Source organism: Numenius arquata, chromosome 3 (assembly GCF_964106895.1).
Source record: "Numenius arquata chromosome 3, bNumArq3.hap1.1, whole genome shotgun sequence".
Taxonomy (NCBI): domain Eukaryota; kingdom Metazoa; phylum Chordata; class Aves; order Charadriiformes; family Scolopacidae; genus Numenius; species Numenius arquata.
In genome coordinates this window covers 1,043,441-1,068,408 of record NC_133578.1, presented here as the reverse complement: position 1 = coordinate 1,068,408, position 24,968 = coordinate 1,043,441, and the positions used below count along the sequence as shown (strand labels likewise).

Below are 24,968 nucleotides of genomic sequence, written 5' to 3'. Positions count from 1 at the left end.
TCTCTCGGGAGCACCCAGGCTTCAGCAGCTCTTCCCTCTCCCGCTTGTCCCGGCTGCGGGGGGTGAATTCCCTCACGGGGGGAGACCCCCCCGCTGGCTCCTGGACACCTTCCCTCCCGGGAATCCCACCCCAGCTCCATCCTGGATGCTCCTGCCCGGGCAGGCAGCTCTCCCCCCAGCCCCTCGCACCCACCGCTGCCCGGGTACCACAGCGAGCGCCCGGCCGGAGGGATGCGGAGAGGAGGGAAGAGCCCGGAAAAGCCCGGAAAAGCTGCAGGAAGGGCCGGGAAAAGCTGCGGGAAGGTGGGATGGCTTGGCAGGTGCGGGGAAAAGCCGAGGCAGGTGTAAAACGGCTGCGTGGGAAGGGCAACTTCTGCTCTGCCCCAGATGCAGGGGATTAAGGGCGTTAGAAAAAGTCATTACAAAAAGGCACCGAGAAAAGCGTTTGGAGAAAGCGGCTCGGGGGGGGGGGAGGAGGGAAGGAATTAAAATAAATGAGCGCAAGGTGGCGATTTCAATCATTTAAGCGTTAAAATCGCAACGACTCCCGTGCCCGCACCCCGCTAATTGCCCGCCGCGGCACCGACTTTGATTCCTTCTCCCAACTCTTTAATTATTATTATTAATTTTTTAGGAATTCCTAGCCACGTATTCCCGACCCCCGACGAACCCCCAAAAGGGATGTTTCATCCCTCGAAGGACACCTCGGGGCTCGCCCGGGGGTGTTCGCCCGGTGGCGACGGGCTGCGGGCGGCGGCTCTGCCGTTGGGCAGAGCCGCCGCCCGCAGCCCGTCGCCACCGGGCGAGCACCCCCGGTGGGGGGTGGCCACACAAGTCCCACCACCTTCTCTGTCGCCGGGGTTTTTCGGGCATCCTTCTCCCGAAAAGTTTCCGAGCGCGGCTGGTGATGCCGGCATAAGCCGCCTGGCTCCGCCGGGCAGCATCCCAGCATCCCGGAGTTTTTGGGAAGTGGCTCTGCGTTCCCTAACCCCGGGAACAAGCAGCTCCCCCGCCCCGAACCCCTTCCTCCGGTTAGGAATTAGACCTTCCCACACACACACACACTAAATCCTAGGGATTTGCCGAAGGAACGCTGGCGGGAGGACGGAGGGATGCTCCCGGAGGGAGAGGGGGCTGGATGCTGCCCCGGCAAAAAAAAAAAGATGTGGGAAAGGACCAACCTCGCAGCCTCCGGTTTATCCTCCTCTTCCTCCCGCAGGGCCGGCGCGTCCCGCCGCAGGCGTTTGCCGGGAGGAAGCTGCCCCATCCATCCTCCTCCTCCTCCTCGGCAGTTTATTACTACATTGTCAGAGGCTATTGTCCTCTGCGGGCAAAGGGGATGCTGGCTGGTGGTGCTTCCCGCTTGGACAGAAAGAAGACGAGATTCTATTCGTTTACACGTTTTATTGTTGTAAACATTAAAATTGTCTTTCTCAAAGAAAGAGTTATCGGGAGGAAAAAAAAAAAAAAATTAAAATAAATTAAATCAGCGTTTCTAACTGTCATACACCATAGAAAAAAAAGGCAGTGACTTTGTACCATGTGCCATAGGGGAAATATACAAAGAAAAAATACTACAGAATATGGCAATATTAAAAATATTACTCGAACATAAAATAATATATTAACCGACAATTTTAGACATTAAAAAAAAAAAAAAGAAAAAAAAACGGAACAAAACAAACCAAAAATTCAAAGTGCTCAGTAATTTCCAGGGAGTTATGTATATTATAAGCACTCTGGAAACAGTCAAAAGCTGCTGCATGCAAGATTTGTTTAGCTTTAGACAACAAAATAATCAAGATATAAACTTCTTTTTTTAATCAACATCAACAGTACATACAACACTTACAAACAAGGAATGTCGGACGGTGTTTACAAACACTATGTGTCCCTTTGGGGAGGATTTCGGGTTCTGTAATACTTGTGCCCACCTATTTTACAATTGAGAAAACGTTTGAAGCTTAGATAACTACCAGTCTTTATAAAAGCTAACAGACTACATAGTGTCTGAAATACTATTTATAGAATATAGACATTACTGAAATAGCAAGTGCCTATAACATCCTCACCCTAGAATCGTCATGCTTTCCTGGTACGGAGGAGAGATTTATTTTTCTTTCTCTTTATTCTCCTTTTATATTTTTTTCCTTTTTTTTTTTTTTTGCAAACACGTTTAGCTTTTATTTTTAATTTATTTTTTTTTCTTAGAATTGTTTCCCATATTTCTTCATAAATAGGCACAGAATAATTTTTAAAAAGCCAAACTGCATCTGATAAATTTACAAGCCTTCGCCTTCTTTAATGACATGCCACCCACGCAACATTTAGGGGTTGTATATATTACAGCTTTCTTTTACAGCAGAAAACTTTAGTCTTTAGGAGGGTGAGACTCGTGGGTCACCTTAACGCTTCCTTTGTCACCGCGTGAGTCTTAGCTGCGCACCCGGCGTTGCCAGATGTGGTCATCTTTTTAGTCAGAGGTCCTTAATAATAAATTCATTTATAAGCTGATAATAAAAAGTTTATACCATGGTGTTTGTGTAGTCCATGAGCTGCATCCATGATGCCCCAAGAGCCAAAAACGCCCCTTCGCGCTCTGCCCCGCAGGAGGGTGGCAACACTGGTGGGGATGGGGGGGCCGGCACCCCGAGGCGCCGCGCTGGGCCCAGGCCAATTCCCCCCCTCAGGCAGGTGACGTTTCTCTCCAGTTCGCTGGACGTGCCGGGGGGAAGAGTCTTAAAAAGGTAAAGTGTCCAGAAAAAGTTTGTCGATTATTGCTGGCGGCGGCACCAAATCCTCCAGTTTCAGGTAGAAAATGCGCTGCAGCCCCTGCGTGCAAAGCGTGCGGAGTTCGGGGAGCTTCCCCAAGAGTTTGGACAAATAGTTGGGGCGATTCAGCCCCCCGTTATTAAAAGTCACGTGGTCTTTGAGGCAATTTACAATCTTGTTCTGAAGTTCTTCCACCCTCTTGGGTTCCTTCAGCCCGTGCCTCTCTGCGAGGAGAAGGATGCGGTTAGAGGTTGGACGGGGCCGGGGTGGGGGGGGGCGGCTAAAGCGAGATGGGGGGGGGGACACACACACTGACCTGTGACCATGGCCAGGGCAGCGATGCAAGAGAAGGCCGAGATATCGATGTTCATGTTTTGCAAGTTGGAGGAAAACTCCACGATGGAGTCGATCCACTCCCCGAAGCCGCGGACGCACTGCAGGCGGTGCAGCACCACCCCGTTGCAGAAGATGAGCTTCCCCTCCACGGGGTTGGACCTGCAGGGAACGGCACGGCCCCGGAGTCAGCGGGGGAAGAAGGGGGAAAAAAAAAAAATACACACTCAGATAGGAAGAGAAAAAGAAATAAAAGAGAGAGAAGGAGAAAAGGAGAGAAATTATTAAAAAGAGAGAGAGGGGAGAAAAAAATAAAATAGAGAAGAGAGAGTGAAAGAGAAAAACGACGGAGAAAGGGAAAGGGAAGAACACAAAAAGAGGGAAAGGAAAGAACACAAAAAGAGGGAAAGGAAAGAACACAAAAAGAGGGAAAGGAAAGAACACAAAAAGAGGGAAAGGAGGAAAGGAGGAAAGGAGGAAAGGAGGAAAGGAGGAAAGGAGGAAAGGAGGAAAGGAGGAAAGGAGGAAAGGAGGAAAGGAGGAAAGGAGGAAAGGAGGAAAGGAGGAAAGGAGGAAAGGAGGAAAATAAATGAAAGAGGGAAAGAGGTAAAAGAAAAAGAAAGGGAAATAAAGATTAGAAAAAAAAAAAAGAAAGAGAGGAGATGGGGGGAGAAGAAAAGCTAAACAACTAATTACTTGAGGAGCAATAAATGAAGGATTTAAGAGGCACCTAATTACCGAGGAGTTAATAAAATGCAGATCAGTGGACCTTGAAAGGATCTGATTTCATAACTGCCCCCAAAGTCCCCTTGTGTGTGTCTGTGTCCCCGTGTCCCCCCTCCCACCCCCCGGCTCACCTGTACGCCAGCCGCAGCACGAAGAGCTCCAGGAAGGCGGATTCGAAGAGCAGATCCTGGTCGGTTTTGGGCAGGTCGGTGAAGCCGGGGATTTTTTCCGCCCAGCCCCGGATGATCTCCATGGAGCCCGTCAGGAGGTCGTAGAACTGCTGGATGTGCTGAGTGTCGTCCCCGCTCAGCTGGTAGTCGGGGTTCGCCTGGAACTGGAAAAATTCATTTAAAAAAAAATAATAAAAAAAAAATAATAATAAAAAAAAAAACATTTAATGAGGTTCTCTAAAGTATATAACCCGTGAAATTGCTAAACCCCTTTTGAATAGCCCCTGGCCGCTCGGGCTCGGTGCTGGCCCGCTGCGGCCCCTCCGGGGCCGCAGCGGGCCAGCACCGAACCCGAGCGGCCCCCCCGGCCACCGGAGCGGTGGGTGGGCACAACGAGGTCCCTACGCGAGCTCGGTCCAGCTTACCCTGGAATAGTCCAGGCTGGTCATAGCCGGGTTGGAGTCGACATGGGCTCTCACCAGCGCACTGATCAGACTCACCGGGGGAGAGGGGGGAGAGGGCTCCTGGGGGCTCTTCGGTTTGGATGGCAAGCGACCCCTCCGGCCTTTGAGGCTGTCTGTGCGTACCACTGCAAGGAGAGACGGACGGACAGACGGGATGGTGGTCGGGGGTGGGGGGAAGTCGGCACGGCTGGTTGCCCGCTAGCCCCAGCTTAGTCAGATTTGGGGGGGGGGGGGGGGGGGATGCTTTGGCCCCACCGACTCACCCTCCTTGACCATGCCGACGGCCAGGCACTTCTGGAAGCGGCAGTACTGGCACCGGTTGCGCCGGCGCTTGTCCACCGGGCAGTTCTTGTTGGCCAGGCAGACGTACTTGGCGTTCTTCTGCACCGTGCGCTGCGGGGAGGGGGGCACGGGACGGGACGGGTCAGCCGGCGGGGCCTGCACACCCCACTCCCCGCCACCGCCGCCTCCCCGACTCCTTTCTGTAGCTCTTCTCCCTCTTTCCCACCCCTCCTGTCTTTCCACACCCCCCCCTTTTTCTTTTATTTTCTTTCTTCTTCTTTCTTTCCCCCCCTCTTTCTTTTTCTTTTCCTTTTTCCCCTTTCTTTTTTTATCTCTTCTTTTCCCCCTTTTTTCCTGTCTTTATTTCCCCTTTCTTTTTTCACTTTTTTCCTTTCATTTTTCCCTTCTTTTTTATCACCTTTCTTTTTTCATTTTTTTCCTTTATTTATTTCCCCTTTCTTTTTTCACTTTTTTCCTTTCATTTTTCTCCTTACTTTTTTTAATCCCCTTTCTTTCTTCCTTTTTTCCCTTTCTTTTTTCTCTTTTTTCCCCCATTCCTTCTTTTCCTCATTTCTTTTTTCTGTTTCTTTTCTTTTTCCCTTTTTTCTCTTTCTTTTCTTTTTCCTTTCTATTTTCTCTTTTTTTCCTTTTTTTTTTTTTGCCCTTTTTTTTTTTTTCCCTTTTCTCTCTTTTTTTTTTTTTTCCAGGGCATTTAACAGGAGAAAATTGATAGCGTTAACATTTGAGCTAACCTCGCAGCTCCTAGCTGCGTTTTATATGCCAAGAGGAGGGAAGGAGACGCTCGGTAAATACAAATCCGTGGGCATTCATATTATTTACATTCCTTGGAGACCTCCTCTATTTAAAATGATAAGATTATTCAATCAGGATGGTGAAATAAAGAGATCACTTAATTTTACCACAGGGAATTCTGTTCCACTTGGTTAGCTCAGACACGGTTCTCTGTCCTAACCAATTTCCATCTGAAGGGGAGAGCGGCTCCTCGCCCCGGCGGGTCCCCGAGTGTCCCCCCCCAAGCCCCAGCTCCCCGCCGCCCCCCGCTCACCTTGAAGAAGCCCTTACACCCCTCGCAGGTGCGGACGCCGTAGTGCTGGCAGGCGGCGTTGTCCCCGCAGACGGCGCAGAGCCCCTCGTTGGAGGGGGACCCCCGGGAGGGCGGCGAGGGCACCTGGCTGTCCAGGAGCTGGGGAGCGTGGCCCAGCTGCAGCCCGGGGAAAGCCATGGAGGGCTGCTTGCGGATGGGGTTGGGGACGGCGAAGGCCTGCCCGTCCACGGCGTGGTGGCCCCCCGCCGGCTCGGGGTTCATGGGGACGTGGAGGGGCCCGTCGAAGCGCATCTGGCAGCTGGAGACGGGGGTGCCGGGGGGCGACTGCTTGAAGGAGAAGAGGGAGAGGCGGGAGACGGGCGTTTTGCGCTGCTCGATCATGTGCGTGGTGGCCACGTAGTTGGGGTGGAAGTTGTGCAGGGAGCCGGGGTCGTCCCACATGGGGCCGTGCTGCACCTGGAAGCCGGGCGTGGAGGGGGTCGGGGGCGAGGAGGGCTTGTAGTACACGGAGCCCGAGTGGGACATCATCTCCTCGGACTGGGGGGGGAGGTGGCCGTGCTGCTGGTAGCCGTGCATCTGAATGTCTTCCACCTTAATGGAGGACTGCTGTCCGGAGAGGGGCATTTGGTACAAGCAAGGTGGCTTCACGTCGTAGCTGGTGTTGTAGTTGTCCATAAAGGTACTGAAGCTGGGGAGAGAAGTGGTGGCAGTGATTTCAGTGTTGGTGAGGTCCATGCTAAACTTGACAAACTCCGGGGTTAAGAAATCGGAGCTGTATTCTCCCGAAGAGTGGTAGCCGCCGTAGCTCTGGGAGGCCGGGCTGGCTCCTTGAGGCGAGGACCCATACTGAGCCTGAACACAGGGCATGGCTGGAAACGAAACAGGGTCATATAGACTCGGACCGCACCACCGCGCTCCATCCACCCCCCTAGAGCATCCCCCCCCCCTCCTTCGGGTCGCCCGGCGGGGGGCAGCGCGGTGCCCGGCGGGGGCGTACGCCCCCGCCGGGCACCGCGCTGCCCCCCGCCGGGCGACCCGAAGGAGGGGGGGGGGACACGGGGACGAAGCCGGTGGCCCCAGGGAAGGGAGGACACAAACCTTCAGGCGAGCTGGAGGCGTTGTCGGGGGAGCCGAGGGCGGACAGCGTCGGAGATCAGCGGCGGGCAAGTTTTAAAGCGAGGAGGAGGAGGAGGAGGAGGAGGAGGAGAAGAAGAAGGGCTCCAGCCCGCCCGGTGCGCTGGCTGCAAGACAGAGAGGAGGGAGATGTCCTTTCAGGATGGCCCCGGGAGGAACGATATCCCCACACTCCACCCCCAACCCCCCTCCCGGAACAGACACCCGGGGAGATGCTCTTCGGGAGGAACGATATTCCCACCTCGGGCACGGAGACCCGGGAGATGCTCTTCGGTAGCAACGACATCCCTTATCCCGGGAACAGACACCCAGGGAGATGCTCTTCGGGAGCAATGGCATCCCTTATCCCGGGAACAGACACCCGGGGAGATGCTCTTCGGGGTGTCCCCGGGACCAGCGACACCCCACCCGGGCACGGACACCCGGGAGATGCTCTTCGGGAGCAACGGCATCCCTCATCCCGGGAACAGACACCCGGGAGAAGCTCTTCGGGAGCAACGACATCCTCACCTCGGGCACGGACACCCGGGAGAAGCTCTTCCTTCGGGAGGAACGACATCCCCTACCTCGGGCATTGATACCCGGGAGAAGCTCTTCGGGGTGTCCCCGGGAGCAACGACACCCCGACCGGGCACAAGGACATCCCCCTCCCGGGCACGGACACTCGGGAGATGCTCTTCGGGGTGTCCCCGGGACCAGCGACACCCCACCCGGGCACAAGGACATCCCCCTCCCGGGCACGGACACCCGGGAGATGCTTTTCGGGAGCAACGACATCCCCCCCCCCAGCCCGGGGGACGCTGCCCCGTCGAGGTCCCCGAACCCCCCCTCCACACACACACACACACACACGCACCCCACGATGAGCTGCGCGCGGGGCCGGTTTGTTCCAAGTCGCGACAGAAGACTCGTCCCGCGGCTGGCACGCGCCCACCCGGGTTGCTTTCCCCCCTTTTCCCCGTTTATTTTTTTTTTTTCCGTCTTTTTTTTTTTTTTTTTTTTTTTTCCCCCGGCGGGCAGCCCCCGGCGCCTTTCCCCGGCTCCGGGCGAGAGACGCGGCTGCGGGACGGGGTGTCCATCTCGGCGGGGACCCACGCCGATTCCTGCCACCCCCGCGCCTGACAGGCGCCCACGGACCCCTGCGGGGGGTCGGCGTCCGTCCCTCCCCCAACCCAACCCCGGGAGGTGGAGGTGCTCCCCCAGCCTCGCGCGTGGAGCCCTGGTTTGGGGTTGTGGGGAGTGTTTTTTGGGGGGGGGTTGTGCGTGGGGATCCACGCGTGGGCACTCACCGGAGAGCGGAGACCCGTGCATGCATCCAAGTGCCGGGCGGCGTGGCGGGAGGAAGGAGGAGGAGGTGGTGGTGGTGGTGGCGGGAAAGCGGCGTTGGCGGGTAAAGGGATGTGGCGGGAGAGGGTGGCGGGAAAGCGGCTGTGCCGGGGAGCGGCGGCGGCCGGAGTGTCCCCCGTCCCCGCAATGTGCCTTTGTTTATGTGGGGGCTCTCCTCCGCCACAGCCAACGTGCGCCGCGAGCCCCCCGCGCGTCACGACGCGTCACCCACCCCCCGCCCACCAATCAGCGCAGCCGGGGGGCCGGCCCGGACACGCCCCCTCTCTACCCCCACCCACCCACCCCCCCCCCAACGTCTCGCCTTCCCTTTTGGTCAAGTTCCGACGGTGACGTCACGCCCCGTCGGACACGCCCCCCAACCCACCCCACCCACCCCCCGGCGTGCGGGGAGGGGGCGTGGCCTCATTTGCATAGAGGGCGGTGGCGTCACCCGCCCTGGCTGTAAGGGAAGGGGGGGGGGGGAGGACGGGGCGTGGCGGCGCGTGGCTTCTCCCCCCCCCCCCCCCCCCGCCCGACATACACACACGCCTCTTGCGTCATCATTGACGCAGCCAGCCGGCGCGCCGAAAATAGCGCGCGCCCCGACGGGGGCTCCCGGGGCGGCGGGGGGCTCCCGGGCCCTCGGGGGCGCGGACCCGCGCCCCCGAGGGCCCGGGAGCCCCCCGCCGCCCCGGGAGCCCCCCGCCGCCCCTTCCCCTCCAAGCCCATATTTTGGGGGAAAAAAACCCCTTATTTTGGTGGTTCAGCCGCGCGTCCGCGCCGCCTCGGATTTTAGCGCCTCCGTTTCTCGCCGGCGGCGCCAAGCGCGCCCCTTCCCGCTTCCCACGCGAGAAAAAAGAAAAATAAGTTTGGTTTTATTTTTTTTATTTTATTTTTATTTTCGAATATTTATTATTTTTTTATTTTATTTTTATTTCGTGTTTTTTATTTATTTATTTTCATTTTTTAATTATTTTTTCTTTTTTTCATTTTTTTAAATTTTTCCTTTTTTTATTTTTCCTTTTTTTCTTTTTTTATTTTTCCTTTCTTTTTTATCCTTTCTTTTTTTATTTTTCTTTTTTCTTTTTTCTTTTTTATTTTTCCTTTCTTTTTTTATCCTTTCTTTTTTATTTTTCTTTTTTTATTTTTCTTTTTTTATTTTTTTTATTTTTTTATTTTTTTTATTTTTCTTTTTTTATTTTTCTTTTTTTATTTTTCTTTTTTTATTTTTTCATTTTTCTTTTATTTACTTTTCATTTTTTATTTTTTTCATTTTTCGTTTATTTTTTTATTTATATTTTTTATTTTAATTTATTATTTTAAATTTTTTATTTATTTATTTTTTTATTCATTTTCCCACCCACCCCCGGCATTGCACGGGCCCCTCTGATTTGCATCACTAATGAAGTTTGGGTGGGTGTCGGGCTGGAGGAGGCGGCAGGGGGTAACCGTTTGGTGTAATTAAGGGCGCTGCACTTATTAAAAATTAAAAAAAAAAAACCCTAACCAAAACGCTGGGGGCTGTGAATTTGGCAGCGGGTGCGATGGCCTTCGGTGGCTCCGGGGTGGAGGGAGGGGGACGCTCCCCTGGTGGGCTGCGACACCGAGCCCAGGCCTTCCCACCGGCCCCCCGGGTGTGGTCCAGCCCGCAAAAAATAGGCAAAAGTCACAAAATTGGGTGTCGTGTCCCCGCTGCGAAGCGCCAGGGGCTGGAGGGCAGGGGGGGGCGGGGAAGGGCTGCTGCTCCTGGGGCTCTGGGGGTGCGTTCTGTGCTCAGCCACAAAATAACCCCCCCTTGCCCCAAAACCCAGCATTTCCAACGCAGAACCCTCCCCCCCCCGCCCCTCCCAGACCCTCGGGAGCGCTGGGAAGCGGCCGGTCGGTGGGACACCCTGCCCGTCCCCCCCCACGGGCTGCTGCGCCGCCGGGTGACCCATCGCCCTCCCTCCCCACGGCCCCCTTCCCCCCCCGGCTCACCCTGTGGCATGCCCCCCCCCGGCTCACCCTGTGGCATGCCCCCCGACGGCTCACCCTGTGACAGCCCCCCCCGGCTCACCCTGTGACGCCCCCCGACCCCCGGGAGGAGCTGCTTCCCACTCCCTGGGAAACGCTTGCTGGTGGCTCCTGCCCACTTTGGGGGGGGAGGAGGGGTGTTATTCCCTCCGGAGTTACCCCCCGGCTTTATCCAGGAGAACGATCCCATGGCGCCGTGAGAGTCGCCCCGGCTCCCCACGGGCTGTTTAAAGCCACGTTTTCGTGTCCTGGGGTGTCCCCGCCCCACGCGTCCCCACGGCTCCCGCGACACCCGTCCCGCGTCAGCCGCACCCCAACCCCTCGCCCGGGCTGTAGTTCCACCACCGCAGGAGACACCCACCGCCCCGGCCCTCGTAGGGCCAAGTAACACCTCTAATTACCATACCCTCAGAATAGATGTAATATAAATTTCATTACTCACTTAAAAGTTCTAAAGTTAACAGCATAAACTTGAAGTTGAGTAATTAAGTAATCCTTATATAGACACTTATTAAAGTATTTATACATATTATCTTAAATCTACATCTATCATTTTGCCAATTAAAATTAGGACTTTAATTGCAATTAAGTAATTTAATTGCCAATTGAACAGCAAAATTGCTAAGTGACTAATTTTAATGCCTATTTTAATTACCAATCATGACTGGGGAGGGAGCTAATCAAGCAGTATCAGAGTAATGATGTGAAAAAAAAAAAAGGGAGAACAAACATTCCAGACTCCATGCTTTTTTTTTTTTTTTTTAAAAAAAAAGGGGAAAAAAAAAGAGAATTCCAAATTAAATAAATGCAAACACAATTTTATCCGTGTGGCGAAATGCGGCGCTTTGGTACCCAAAGGCACAAAGAGCACGTTTAATTACGGAGAACCCCCAAAGGGCCGGGGGGGACGGGACGTGCCCGCTCCCTCCCGCCGGCGCCTGAGGGACCCAAGGCTGAATCGCCAGTGGTTTTGGCCCCGAACGGCACAATCGTCCCCAAACACACCCCAAAAAGTACAAATCCATCTTCCTGACGGGGCCGCACCCGCTGCTAACGAGGTTTCCCGGCTCGTTAGAGCAGCTCCTGCAGGAGGCTGCCCTGCGGCCGCCCCCACGGGCCGGGTTTGGAGGCCGCCTGTGGGCAGCAGAGCTCCAGGTCACCATCATTTTCAATAAAAGCCCAAAAAAACGGTGTGGTTCCCCAACGTGAGCGCGGCGAGTGCCCCCGGGCAGCTGGCGGGGAAGGTCGAGAGGCGCAGGAACCGCCCCGTGGCAGCCGCAGCTCCGCGTCTCGGGGGACAAAGGCCACAGCTGCGTCCCCGTGGCGGAGATTTGGTGGTTGCAGCCATCCCACCCATGCCAGCGCCGAGGGCAGTGGCCACCGCGGCCAGACACGGTTAGCCCTGTGGCCGGCGACCGCCACACACCGGAGACTCCACCAAACACCGACCTGGCTTCAGCCCAGCCGGCAGCGAGGGCCACGCAGCCGCTTGCTCCCCCCCCATGGTGGGGTGGGGAAAAGAGGGAGAAAAAAGGACAAAACTCATGGGTTGAGGTAAGACAGTTTAACGGAAGAGTAACAGAAGAGGAAAATAGCAATAACAAATGCAATAATAATACTAATGATCATAACGATAATAATAATAGTAGGAGTAGTGAAAAAATATGCAAAATCAAGTGATACAAGTGATCGAGTCTCACCACCCAAAGATCACTTGCCCATCCCGTCCCAGCAGCAATCACGGATTCCTGTTCCCCCCCCAGCCAACCCCCATTTAAACACCGAGCACAACGTCCCTGGTACGGAATATTCTTGTGGAAGTTTATCCCGTCTGTGCTCCCGCTCTGCTTCCATGGGAAGCTGAAAAAAATCCTGGAAAAACGTAAACATGACTTAGGAACAACTAAACCAATACGGAAAGTAGAGCCCCAATGGAAGGTAGAGCCCTGGTGAGAAGGTAGAGCCCCAATGAGAAGGCAGAGCCCCAATGGAAAGTAGAACCCCAATGAGAAGATAGAGCCCCGATGGAAGGCTGAGCCCCAATGACAAGGTAGAGCCCCGATGGAAGGCCCCGATGGAAGGCAGAGCCCCAATGAGAAGGTAGAGCCCCAATGGAAGGCCCCAATGGAAGGTAGAGTCCCAATGGAAGGTAGAGCCCCAATGGAAGGTAGAGCCCCAATGAGAAGGCGGAGTCCCGATGAGAAGGCAGAGCCTTGATGAGAAGGTAGAGCCATCAGAGCGCAAAGTGGGGCTCATGGCCGGACTTGGACACAAATGGAGCAGCTCACGAGCACTCCATCATATCCTCCTAAAACTTCCACAGGAGCATCATTCTCCCTTCTTTCCTGCTCTTAGTGAAACTCCTGAAACTCAGCCATGAGGTATGTAAGGTATAAATGACAGTATAAAAGGTATTTATTACATATAGCATCATAGAATCGCCTGGGTTGGAAGGGACCTTTCAGATCATGGAGTCCCACCATCCACCCAACACTGACAAAAAACCATCATTAAACCATATTGCTGTATAAGGTAGTTATATTAGCTTTAAGGTGTGTATATATATATATATATATAAGGTATTTATTGCAGTAATATTTATTTCTGCTTATATTTTTATTAAGATGTGATTATGGAGGACTATCAAGCTGTAGCTCCCCTTTATTACCGGGGGACAAGCCGGCGCGGCCGGGTGGCACGTCACCTCCCCGCCTGCTTAATGTTTTTTTTTTTGTCCCCGGGATGTATTTGAGTGATATCCTTCCAGGAGAAAAGGGCTAAACCCGACCATATGGCACCTCTTTGGGTTTCCAGATGCTCCTCGCCCAGCCGTGCCTCAAGCTGCTGGTGGCAACATCTGCCCTCCCCAGCCATCCAGCTGTGCGGGAACCATCTGCTTTGGTGGAACCCCACCATCAAATTCCAACCCCAACTGCCGCTCCGGGGAGCGGGTTCCTCGCCGCCGGCCCCCCAATACCTGCTTCGCAGGTATCGGGGGGCCGGCGGCGAGGAACCCGCTCCCCGGAGCGGCCACCCTTTGGGGCAATTTCCTTGGATTTTGTCCCTTTGGAGATTTTTCACATCGTCCAACAGGTCGGCGAGGAGGAGGTGGTTTGATGTCAGCCCGGCATCTTCTGGATGCAGCCGATTCTCCTGAAAGTGGGTTGTTTTAAGCGCGGCGCCAAAGTTTTCTTACATAAAACACACATCTATAGGCTTAAATATATTCCCCCCCCCCACGCAGACGTAGATTTAACTTGGCAGCCTTTTTCCTAAAAGGTTTGGAAACGCCAAAAGTAGTAACTACGCTGGAGAGGACGGTTATAGCTCCTCGCTTGCTGAATTTCTGAATTTCTCTGAATTTCTCTTCATCTCTGGATTTCTCAATTTCTCTTCATCTCTGAATTTCTCCTATCTGAGGAGGATGCCAGCCCAGCCGGAAAAAAAAAACCAAACGGCAAAACAACCCTGAGATTGTCCCGGGAATGACCCTGGAAGAGGCAGCAGCCCCATGGGGGGGGTTCGGGAAGGGTGCACCATTCCAGCTCCCCCAGTCATTTTGCTTCCAGTAGAATATATGGATGTAATTACACATTTTTTTTCCCTCCCCCCCCACCAGAATTTACATACGTGGGCTGTGGAGCTGCACGTGGATCAGATGCTCCCAAACAGGCGCCTCCCTGGGGGATGCAGGTTCCTCCCTGGACCAGCGTGTTTGGCCACCAACCCCAGAAGAAGGCAGTGGTGACAGCGGGAAAGGCTGGCTCTTTGAGGAGTGAGAGCAAACCGTCCTTATTTAACAGCACAAGACCTCCTCGAGCCGTGACCTTTTCCAGTTAAAACTCTCTGTTTGGTGTTTTCCAGCCATGCCATCACCAGAAGCTCTGCTGGTGGTGGAACCCGGAGGGCAGAGATCTTCCCCGCACGCCATGGCGGGGGTGGTGGGCGAAGGTGTCCAGAGGTGACCTGCCCCCTCTGCCCCACACATTTTCTTACTGGAGAAGGCCCCGTCAGCAAGGCACGAGGAATCAGGACCAGAGTGTCCCGGTGGCCGGCATCTGGCTGCGGTGACAGTGGAGGTGGACGTGGCCCACGCTGGCCGGCGCCTGGCTTGTGTGGGCATTGGCTCGGGGACTGGCTCCAGGCTGTTCTGCCAGCTCTGGAAACCCCCAAAAAATGTCACTCGAGGGATGTGTTTATGTCACGAGCGCTCTAAAACAGCATAATTACACATTGTTTTCCCTGTAGTTTGGGAATTAATTGACAAAACACAGAGAAATCTGGTTTGATTAACTGCTTTCTTTAAGCGAAATCCTTTTTGGTTTTTCAAGTGAAATCCTTTCTTGGTTTGGGAGGGATTTTCTCAACATATCTGGCATCCTTCCCCCTTGTACAGTTCCCAGAAACTCATTCCCTGGAAGACACTGCCCTACTTGACTGCAGGGAAACTAAAATTCACCCAAGTTGGGAAAAGGGGCAGGTTTCCAGCACAGCCCCCTCCGTGTCGCTGGTTCCATCTCCAGATGGACAAGCTGGTCCAGGGGCTCTGGAGCTTGGGGGGAGTCAGTGACGAGCTCTGAAAGTGCCTCCGGGTCTGCCCGGGGCCGGCTCTGCTCCCAGCTGCGGCCAGGAAAGGCTCAAAGACACGAATCCGAGTATTTTCCCTCCCAGATGTGATGTTTTTCATTACTGGAGCCTCACAACGGCAGCGTGAGGTTACTCGGTGTCAGCAGCCCAGTCACCAAACGACAGAGAGAGAGGGTGTTTCTGGGGACATACCGGCATCGTCATCCTCCGTCCCGCCTCGGGGTCGCTGGCGTAAAGCCTGGCAGATGTGAAACATAATTCCGGAGGAATGTCTGGTTTGACTGAGGTACCAGGAGTCTGTTTCTGTCATCCCCAACCAGAAGCAGTTTGTTGAAGTCCTCCCAAAGAGTTTGCCATGGGGTGGGCTCGCTGCCAAAGGCACCACGTGTCTGGCCAGGACCCCTCGCTCGCTAAAATAGTTGGGTATAAAGATGTCATGGTTTTAAAGCAGCAGATGTGAGGTCTGTGTGTGCCCGGGGGGTAGGGAGTGGTGCCAATGGCCTCGCTGGCTCTGCCACCGGGCTTGAGGACCAACGTGCACTGCTTTGGGGCCAAATCCTTCCCCTTCACTCACCTCATGGAATCATAGAATCACAGGATGGTTTGGGTTGGAAAGGACCTTAAAGCCCACCCAGTGCCACCCCCTGCCCTGGGCAGGGACACCTCCCACCACACCAGGTTGCTCCAAGCCCCCTCCAACCTGGCCTTGAACCCCTCCAGGGATGGGGCAGCCACAGCTTCTCGGGGCAACCTGGGCCAGGCTCTCACCACCCTCACAGCAAAGAAGTTCTTCCCCACATCTCATCTCCATCTCCCCTCTGTCAGTGTCAAACCCTTCCCCCTCCTCCTATGGCTCCCCTCCCTCATCCAGAGTCTCTCCCCAGCTTTCCTGGAGCCCCTTGAGGGACTGGAAGGTGCTCGAAGGTCTCCCCGGAACCTTCTCTTCTCCAGGCTGAACCCCCCCAACTCTCTCAGCCTGTCCTCACAGCAGAGGGGCTCCAGCCCTCCCAGCATCTCCGTGGCCTCCTCTGGCCCCTCTCCAACAGCTCCGTGTCCTTCTGATGTTGGTGGCCCCAGAGCTGGAGGCAGCACTGGGGGGGTCTCCCCAGAGCGGAGCAGAGGGGCAGAATCCCCCCCCCCTCGCCCTGCTGGCCATGCTGCTGGGGATGCAGCCCAGGACGGAGCTGCGGTGGGTCCTGGGTCGCTGTGTGACAGTCACCAGCATCGGCGTTACCAGCGTCCTCGGCTTGTCCCACCACCCGTGTGACAGTCACCTCTCTCTGCGGGTGGCTCCACCACGGGTGGCCTGCAGTTAGCAAATGCCAGAACACACGTTCAGGAACAAAACCTCAAGAGAACTGTGTTTGTCTCCTGGGTGAAAGACTCATACCGTCCTGAGGCCTTCAGAAAACAGCGGCAAAATGAAGAAAAACCGACTCCTGGTAGTTATAAATTTGCAAAACCCTCCATGTACGTGATGGGCGCTGCCACCAGAGGTAACGGGCAGGGAGAACGAACCCATTAATGCAGGATGTTAATTGAAAACAGGACTTGTGCAGAGAATGGAGTTTGTAATTATGAGAATAGTTATTAAAAGACCATTTTCCTTTCTAAAATGCCTGACTTTAATACAGAGTACGAAGGAGTTACGTTTAAAGAAATTAATTATTTCTGATGCATCAAAAAGAGAAGTCTAAGCTGAAAATGATTTACCAAAATTGTTAAGACAGATTTTTAACTATCAGTTTCACAATGCTGTCGTAGAATACCAGCTGACCCTTACTTTTACTTCCCCTAAAAAATGTGCTTTACCCCCCTGCGGACGCTGTTCCTCCTGGGGCGTTCTCTGGAGCTCAGCTCTGGCTCTGCACGTGCTGGTGGGTCACGGCCACAGCCTTTGCCTCCCAGGGGCTCCCGGATAACGACATTTATGACTTTGGGGGCCTATTTGGGGCTCTTTTGGGTCCTATCCACGGCAGCGTTGGCGCTGATGGTTCTCTTCGTGGTCTCCCAGTCCTGGGTGGTTTCTCAGGCACGATGCTGCTCCCTTTGCTGCCTCCCCTTCTGGTCTTCTGCCTTGGAGCTCTGGGTTGATGGGGACGGGGACTGGCTCTGGCTGATGAGAAGGGGTCACCCACCAACTCTTCTGGGCTCAGCAGACTGAGAGGGGATCTCATCGACGCTGAGCAAGAGCTAAAGGGCAGGGGGCAAGAGGATGGGGCCAGTCTCTTCTCAGTGGTGCCCAGTGACAGGACAAGGGGCAACAGGCACAAACTGGAACATAAGAAGTTCCATCTCAACATGAGGAGGAACTTCGCTCCTGTCAGGGTGGCAGAGCCCTGGAAGAGGCTGCCCAGAGAGGTGGTGGAGTCTCCTTCTCTGGAGACATTCAAACCCCCCTGGACACGTTCCCGTGGGACCTGCTCTGGGTGGACCTGCTCTGGCAGGGGGTTGGACCGGATGATCTCCAGAGGTCCCTTCCAACCCTGGTCAGCCTGGGATTCTGTGAAAAAAAAAGAGGAGCATTTCTGTGGAGACTAAATACCAGCTGGAGCTGGTCACGTGTTCACAGAATCACAGGATTGTCTGGGCTGGAAGGGACCTTTCAGATCATCGAGTCCAACCATCAACCCAACACTGACAAGCCCACCACTGACCCATGTCCCTCAGCACCACGTCTGCCCGGCTTTTAAATCCCTCCAGGGATGGTGACTTCACCACTGCCCTGGGCAGCCTCTGCCGAGGCTTGATATTTGCTGCCAGTGGAGCAGTTACATCCACCCGACAGAACAGAAGGTGCACGCTGGCCACGTCCACTGGATGAAATAATTATGGAGAAACAGGCAAGTAATAACACACAGTAAGTAATATTGTCTTCTCTGCAGCATTTGGAACACAGTGAGTAATAAACACTGATTTGTAGAAGAGTAGTGTTAAATCAAAATAGCCAAACTGTGGTTCAACCCGCGCAAAGACCAGAGATAAACCCAGGTTGTTTTTCAGTTTTAACTAAACGGGATCTGGTTCTTCAATATGAAAAACTAGATTAAAACTGAGGTAAAAATTGAATCCCATTAATGTTACTAGTAAATAAAAATATATTATTTCTTGGATGAGAGGGCTTTAATAATAAGAGGTATCATAAAGAGAGAAATCAAAACTGGATTGTGTATTCACCAGATCGTTCAATACAAAAGCCAACAAAATTAGGCCATATTGATGTGATAAGCCAGAAGAAATGTATTAGTTTCCAGATCACAACATTCCAGTAAAAGATATCATTGGAAAAACGGAGTCAATCTTTATATCAGTCAAATCCCTATTAATGCCCATTCTTTGCAGCGAGAAAATCTGCAGAGCCGGCCCCTACTGACATATTGATAATGAGATGTAAATATATCACTTTCTGGTTCACGGCGTTTCGGCAGCCCACCAGTACCAGTGGACCCATCATGCTGGTGGACCCCATCACACCAGTGGCCCCTGTCACGCTGGTGGGCCCCCATCATGCTGGTGGCCCCCATCATGCTGGTGGCTTCCTGCAGTCCCCACGTGGTCGGGTGCCCTGGGAGGAGACAGCATCCACACTGTGTCACCGCAGGAGAACGTCCCCGCTGCTGTGGATGGAATGAGCTCAAATTAATAACAGAGCAAGGAAGGGGCAGGTTTTTTGATCCGTGGTCTCTGGGCTTGGACGTGTTTCGTTGGAGTCAGCAGCAACTTCTACGTGAAGGGATGAGAATCGGCCTGGCTGATTCCCCGTTCCATGGGAATTTGATGTTGTTTTATTAAAGTTTTTAAAGACATTAAAAGTTTAGTCTAATTTTTAAGTTTTAAAATTTTAAAGTTTTATTTTCCCTCATACACCTAAAAAATGGCCATATAATGACTTTATAAGAATTTATTCTCTCTGCTGTACGGAGATGCTGTTTAACACACGCTGTAATGGTCTCGTGTGTCTAATTATTGTTCAGCCTCAGATCAAGGTACTCGGACACCGCAAACTCACAGCGAACTAGGCCAGCATTTAAGAAGATCTAGACCAGTGAAAACCCCTCTGATAATCGTGGCCACTAAAGTAGCTACAGAAGCAGTAAAAGTGCATTTTTGTTTCCTGGTCGAATAGCCCAGCGCTTGCAGCAGGTTCACGTGAGACCTGCTTTGATGGAGGGATCCGAGGAGAACTTGGGAAATACCCTCAGTTTGAGGTAGGAGTTAAAGGCTGTTATTAATAAGGCGTGTAATTCCCAGTGTTCTTGTTTTTCTGTTGGTTTCTCACGTCATCCAAATCAGGCAAGGCTGGGAAGGTAAAACGAGGGGGAAATTTTGCCGTAAGATTAACGAGCAAAATACAACTACCTTTTCTCCAAGAACAGGCAAAGCGCTAAACACCAGGAGTGACATTTCAGAGGGGTTCCCTGAGCGTTCTCTGACCCTGCAAAGGGCAGATCTGTCTGTGCAGGCCCATCCTATGTGCCCAAACCCTCTCTACACCCCCCAACCCGTGCCCCAATTATAGGGTGAGATGCGGTGGGTCAGGACCTTGCTTTTTCCAAACACTGCCCGTTACTGCTACTCTATCTAACTGAAGCTCCAAAGTGAAAAATGCTCCTTATTCACCCAACTCAAAGTATTTTTTTTTTCCTTTTTGCATTGTCCTGTGGTTTGGGGTTTTTTTTTTGTTGCTACTTTCTGTTTCTGAGTAATCTCTTCTTTCTCAGCCTCAGCACCATAAGGGGGTGGGAAGTTCGGGGCCCAGGGAAGGAGTTTCCATGACACATGCTGGTTTGTCCCGGAGACGAACGTGAGACTCCTGGAGAAGATCCCTCGGAGGAATTGCTTCACTTGAGTAATCGCAATGAGCTCCCGTCCCCAGGGCTCCTCGGTTACTCATGTTCCTGACGTCCGCTGCCACCGAGACTTTCACCCTGCTCCGTCTTTTTATTAATAACAAATTCTTGTTGTTCTTCGGCAGATGATGCCGTTTCACAGTTATTTTTAGGTGCGTTTGCTGTAATTTGGCTGCCTTATAATTCAGTAATTATACTATTACTGCAATGAGAAAAAATGTAAAGCTTCCAGTTTCCTATCAGCTCAAAAGTGACAAAATTTAAATCCAACTCTATTTTTTTTTTTTTTGCAAGAGCTATTGCTAGTAGCCCTCATTTTGGTTTTTCTTTCCCCATGAGCCTGGGTAAATAAGTCCCGTTTTCCCACATGGGTCAGGAAAGCGGGAAAAGACGGTTTTACATGAAAATATTCATGATTTCTGAGGGTGGAGCATTCAGGGCCCTGGTTTGCAGAGGAGACAAAGGGCACCATGGTTCCCAAAAACATATATAAATGCAGGCTGTTTTAGTAAAAGCAATGAAAACAGAGGGGAAAGGGGGGTGTCACGGGCCACCCCTCTCTGCCCCCAACTCCCCTCTGCACCAGATGGCTCCACGTGTGGCTACGGCTTTGGGTGGAAGGCAAACGGTGGCCGCTTGACCACTCATCCTGAGCTTAAAGGGCTGCGCGCCTCATCCTGTAAGGGCTCAGAATTGCTTATTTCCAAAAGATTTACGTCGTCTTCTTGTCTGAAAAAAAACCCACTTATGTTTTGGGTTCTAGATGTCACCCGAAGAGCACGAGGAACGGGGAACAAGGGGTTCCCCTGGAGGAAAGGGAGTGCAGGAAGCTGAAAGGCCAGGGAGACATTTGAAGTCCGAGTTACGGTTGATTTAAGACAGTGAGTAGGAGCCGAGCCTTCTTGTGGTGTGATTCCAGGCCATCAGGAAAGATCTCACTTAATATCTGTAATGATATGGGGGTTCATACCAGGCTAACGAGCATGTCGCGTGGTCCTTCTTGCTGGAAGGTGATGTGTTTCGATCAGGACGTAGGTATTTCCAAAGCTTTTCCAGGAACAGCAAATAACACGTGTTCCGAGAGGGAGCTCATAATATCTCCTCCGTGAAGACACGACACTCAGCAAGCAAACTGGAAAAACATAAAATGTTATGTTTCTGCGTGCTGGGGACAGAGAGAGAACAGCAAAGAGGGAAGAAGTTCAGAGAATAAGTCAAGACTTTAGGAAACAATAATAATAACAATAATAATAACAATAGCGTACTTTTCAGGGTTGGGGTAAAACATTTTGCAGGGTATTTTAATCAGGCATCCTCTGAACAAATAGGAAGTGCCCCGTGGCACCGTCTGCCCCAATGAGACTCGTGGTGTCCAGGTCAGCTTCGCCTTCACGTCCCGCGTGGGTCTGTGAACCAAAGGCCTGTAACGAAAGCAGGAGCATCCCACTGTCCGGACGTTTTAAACTGCGTAAACCTGTATAATTGTGCTAGACCCTGGCTTTCTGAGCTTTACCAAAAACCCTCCTATTTGCCTCAAATCCTGAAATGTTAATTTCCATCTCTGATTAGGCTAAAGACCAGCAGAGGCTCTTTTATGAAGTCCTGCAGACTCCTACCCGCTTCCTGAGGGCTGAGGAAACCATTGGAATATTGTGTAATTAATTTGCCAGTCAAATAATTTCTGCAGGGCTATATTTTACTTACCTGCCTGCAACCCTAATGAATCTCCCAGTTCACTACTTTAATCCTGTTTTCTGCCTTTTTAAACTCCAACTTTGATAATTCTTTACTATGGGCTGATGCGTAACCTGTATTTTTGGGATGTTCTTTTGACATTCTCGCTGGGAACAACGAAAACCAACCAAACCCACCCGGACTTGGCAGACTGGGAGCTAACGAAGGACTTCCTTGCTTTATTCCTCCATTTCCCCACAGCAAACAAGGGAGTTAATTCAATAAAAATCAAATATGTAAAAACACAGGAGGAAAAGCCATTTTTAGCTGGAGGACCTAAGACTGTAACGTCATTCAGACCCAGGCCGAAACACACATAAAACTTCCTGAAGGTTATTCCGAGCGCTGCATTCCCCGAGCAGCGGCAGCAGATAAAAACTCTTTGGGAAATAACATCAGCAATTTTTTCAGCTATTCCACTTTCCAATAATATACTTATCTTTTCAAATGGTTTGGTAAGTGACATTAGTAAGCGGTCAGTGTGTTGTCCATAACCCCTGAAATTTGTCACTTTAACGTTTTTTCCCGATCTGTGGCAGGAATGCGTTTTGAAGGACGGGAATGCTAAGTAAAGCATAAATAATATAACAGAATCATGAATATTCTCAACTGCCTCATTTGGATACTTGCAAACAAACGCACGATATGATCCTACGGCAGCAGAAAAATCACTTTAGCCCTTTATTTATGAGCGGCCGATGCCACTGCCAAAGGCGCCAGCAGCTCGGAGAAAAATTGCTGTGGAAAATCCAGAGTGAGTTTAAGCGTGTACCTAATGAGAATGGATGAAAAAGGCAGAACCTTGAGCAGACCCAACAAAAACCCCACCCCCAGGGCAAAGGAAGGACCCCCCCTCCGCAGGCACCTGAGGTTTGGGAGGTACCAGGAATGAGTTAATCCCCCCGAGGAACGCGGAGGAGCCCTCAGGTACCAGAGTGACACTGTTTTTCCCTGATGCCAGCACATCCCAGAAACCCAGACAGGAGGTGAATGTCACCCTGGGAGGGAGCTGCTGAGTGCCCCCCCTGTGCCTGGCTAAAAACAATTAAAAACTGCTGGGCACAAGGTTTTTCCTGGAGCCAGGGGCTGCCCCCAGAGACCGGCTGGGTCCCACCTCTGCCTCTGGAAGTTTGAAGAACATCCAGTGCCACCAACTCGCTCCGTAGCCACCGATGGGTCATTTTGTTTTCCTTCACAGCCCCGTGTAAGGCATCTTTATTTTCTCCCGTAGCAGCCACACGTTGAGCCTTGCCCGAATAACACAATTTACTCTGTATTTGGGAGGTGATGGTCTGGGGGACATTTAGATGGAGCTGCCACAGAAGCCTTGTTTCACCTTCCTACAGGCAGCACACACGCTCTGGTGCGGGTTCCGCAGGGAGAGTGATTAAACGCTCGCTGATGGGCTTTGGAGCCGGAGCTGCTCCTCCTCAGCAGCGAGAAGGAGCTCTGCTCCATCCGCCTCCCGCGCGGGACCTTCCACGACCACAGCGACTGCCCATCACCGCTGAGAAACCCATGCCGGCACGGGAATATCTGTATTGTTCATTTTCTGCTATTCTGAGGCAAACAGAAGGAGAAAAACCCAAAGCGAAGGTTTTTCAATTGTGTTTTTTATTGCGGTGGTTGGTATCAACCTGCTCCGCACCCCCGGCTCAGCCGCGGCGGGAGCCTTGGTGACTCCGGGCTTCCCATTAACAGACACGTCCCATGGTTTGTACCTCGTGTTAATTATGAAAATCACACTCAGTAACTCCTAGAAAGCTGCTTCCAAAAACCTGTTTTGAAGAAAGTCAAGCTGTTAAATGCTGTTTTCTGACAGGGCAGGAAAATGTGAGTTGCTGAGGTTATGAATGTCACAACAAGAGGAAACGGCCTCAAGTTGCCCCAGGGGAGGTTTAGGATGGAGATCGGGAAAAAAATCTGCACCAAAACAGTTGTGAAGCCTCAGCAGAGGCTGCCCAGGGCAGTGGTGGAGTCGCCATCCCTGGAGGGATTTAAAAGCCGGGCAGACGTGGTGCTGAGGGACATGGGTCAGTGGTGGTTTGGGTTGATGGTTGGACTCGATGGTCTTAAAAGTCTTTTCCAACCGAAATACTTCTATGATTCCATAAGCTGGGGCACACTGGAGGAACCGCACTGGGCAGTGAAGGGGCCTCCTCCTCCCAGGTTCTGTGAAATGGGCACGGCTGCGTCTGGCAACTTCTTGTAAGAGCATGAACTAAGCGCACTCCAGCATGACACGCTGCCGTACGGAAGCTTATTGAGGGAGAACAGCACCTGGATTCTGAAAATAAACCTGAACAGAGAGTGGGACCAGGCAGTTCCCACCAAAGCTGGTGGAAGTTGCTGGTTTTGCTGGGCACGTGCCACCGAACAAACCTGGCTGGGTCCTTTTTCTTTTCGTCTCGAGACTCTAAATCATGTTTAGTCCGTGTTTATTTAGGAAAATATCCTGGAAGAGGGGAATTTGATGTCATGACACGCCAGACCTTACTTGATAACTTGGAAGCTTCAGATATGCTGGGAGAATCTGAGCTTCAGGGTGATGTACTGAAGAAGACAGTGTTTAGGTGGGTCAGCAGCACTTCCCTCTCCACTGCGTGTGCTGTGGGGTCCTGGGGAACCCACCAGGGAGTCCCATGTGGCTGGGGCACCACTGGGCACTGCCATGCAGAGGGAGAATCCCAGACTGGCCAGGGTTGGCAGGGACCTCTGGAGATCATCTGGTCCAACCCCCTGCCAGAGCAGGTCCACCCAGAGCAGTGGGACAGGAATGTGTCCAGGGGGGTCTGAATGTCTCCAGAGAAGGAGACTCCACCACCTCTCTGGGCAGCCTCTTCCAGGGCTCTGCCACCCTCACAGGAGCGAAGTTTCTCCTCATGTTGAGATGGAACTTCTTATGTTCCAGTTTGTGCCCGTTGCCCCTTGTCCTGTCCCTGGGTACCACTGAGAAGAGTCTGGCCCCATCCTCTTGCCCCCCGCCCTTTAGCTCTTGCTCAGCATCGATGAGATCCCCCCTCAGTCTGCTCTTCTCCAGACTGAAAAGACCCAAGTCCCTCAGCCTTTCCTCAGCAGAGAGATGCTCCAGTCCCTCATCATCTCCATAGCCTCTGAGGGACTCTCTCCAGCAGTTCCCTGTCCTTCTGGAACTGGGGAGCCCAGAACTGGACCCAGTGCTCCAGATGGGGCCTCCCCAGGGCTGAGCAGAGGGGCAGGATGACCTCCCTCCACCTGCTGGCCACGCTCTTCTTGATGCCCCCCAGGAGACCACTGGCCTTCTTGGCTGCCAGGGCACATGGCTGGCTCATGGGAGAAGGGGGGCACCAAACAGCGGCCTCGGAGGAGCGGGGGGAGGGGGGGGCTTCTTCCTGGGGGTACCCCCGTCCAACGGACACGGGGCTCGTGCTGGTGCCGTTACCCCGCCGCCCCCAGGGGCCTGAGGCGGCGGTGAGGGGCGGCGGGGCCGGTCCCGCCCTCTGATAGCGCGGGGAGGGAACGGTCGGCAGCC

At 52.8% G+C, this 24,968-nt stretch overlaps 1 protein-coding gene across 1 annotated transcript; it reads right to left on the bottom strand.

Moving 5' to 3' along the window:
* Positions 1-2,739: 2,739 nt before the first annotated feature.
* Positions 2,740-6,680, bottom strand: NR4A2 (nuclear receptor subfamily 4 group A member 2). The gene is made up of 6 exons (XM_074145053.1): positions 5,814-6,680; positions 4,729-4,858; positions 4,427-4,590; positions 3,963-4,165; positions 3,089-3,267; positions 2,740-2,996 (listed from the first exon to the last, which is right to left on the bottom strand). Exons 1-6 carry the CDS (start codon positions 6,678-6,680, stop codon positions 2,740-2,742), a joined length of 1,800 nt encoding a protein of 599 aa, XP_074001154.1.
* Between the last annotated feature and the right edge of the window lie 18,288 nt (positions 6,681-24,968).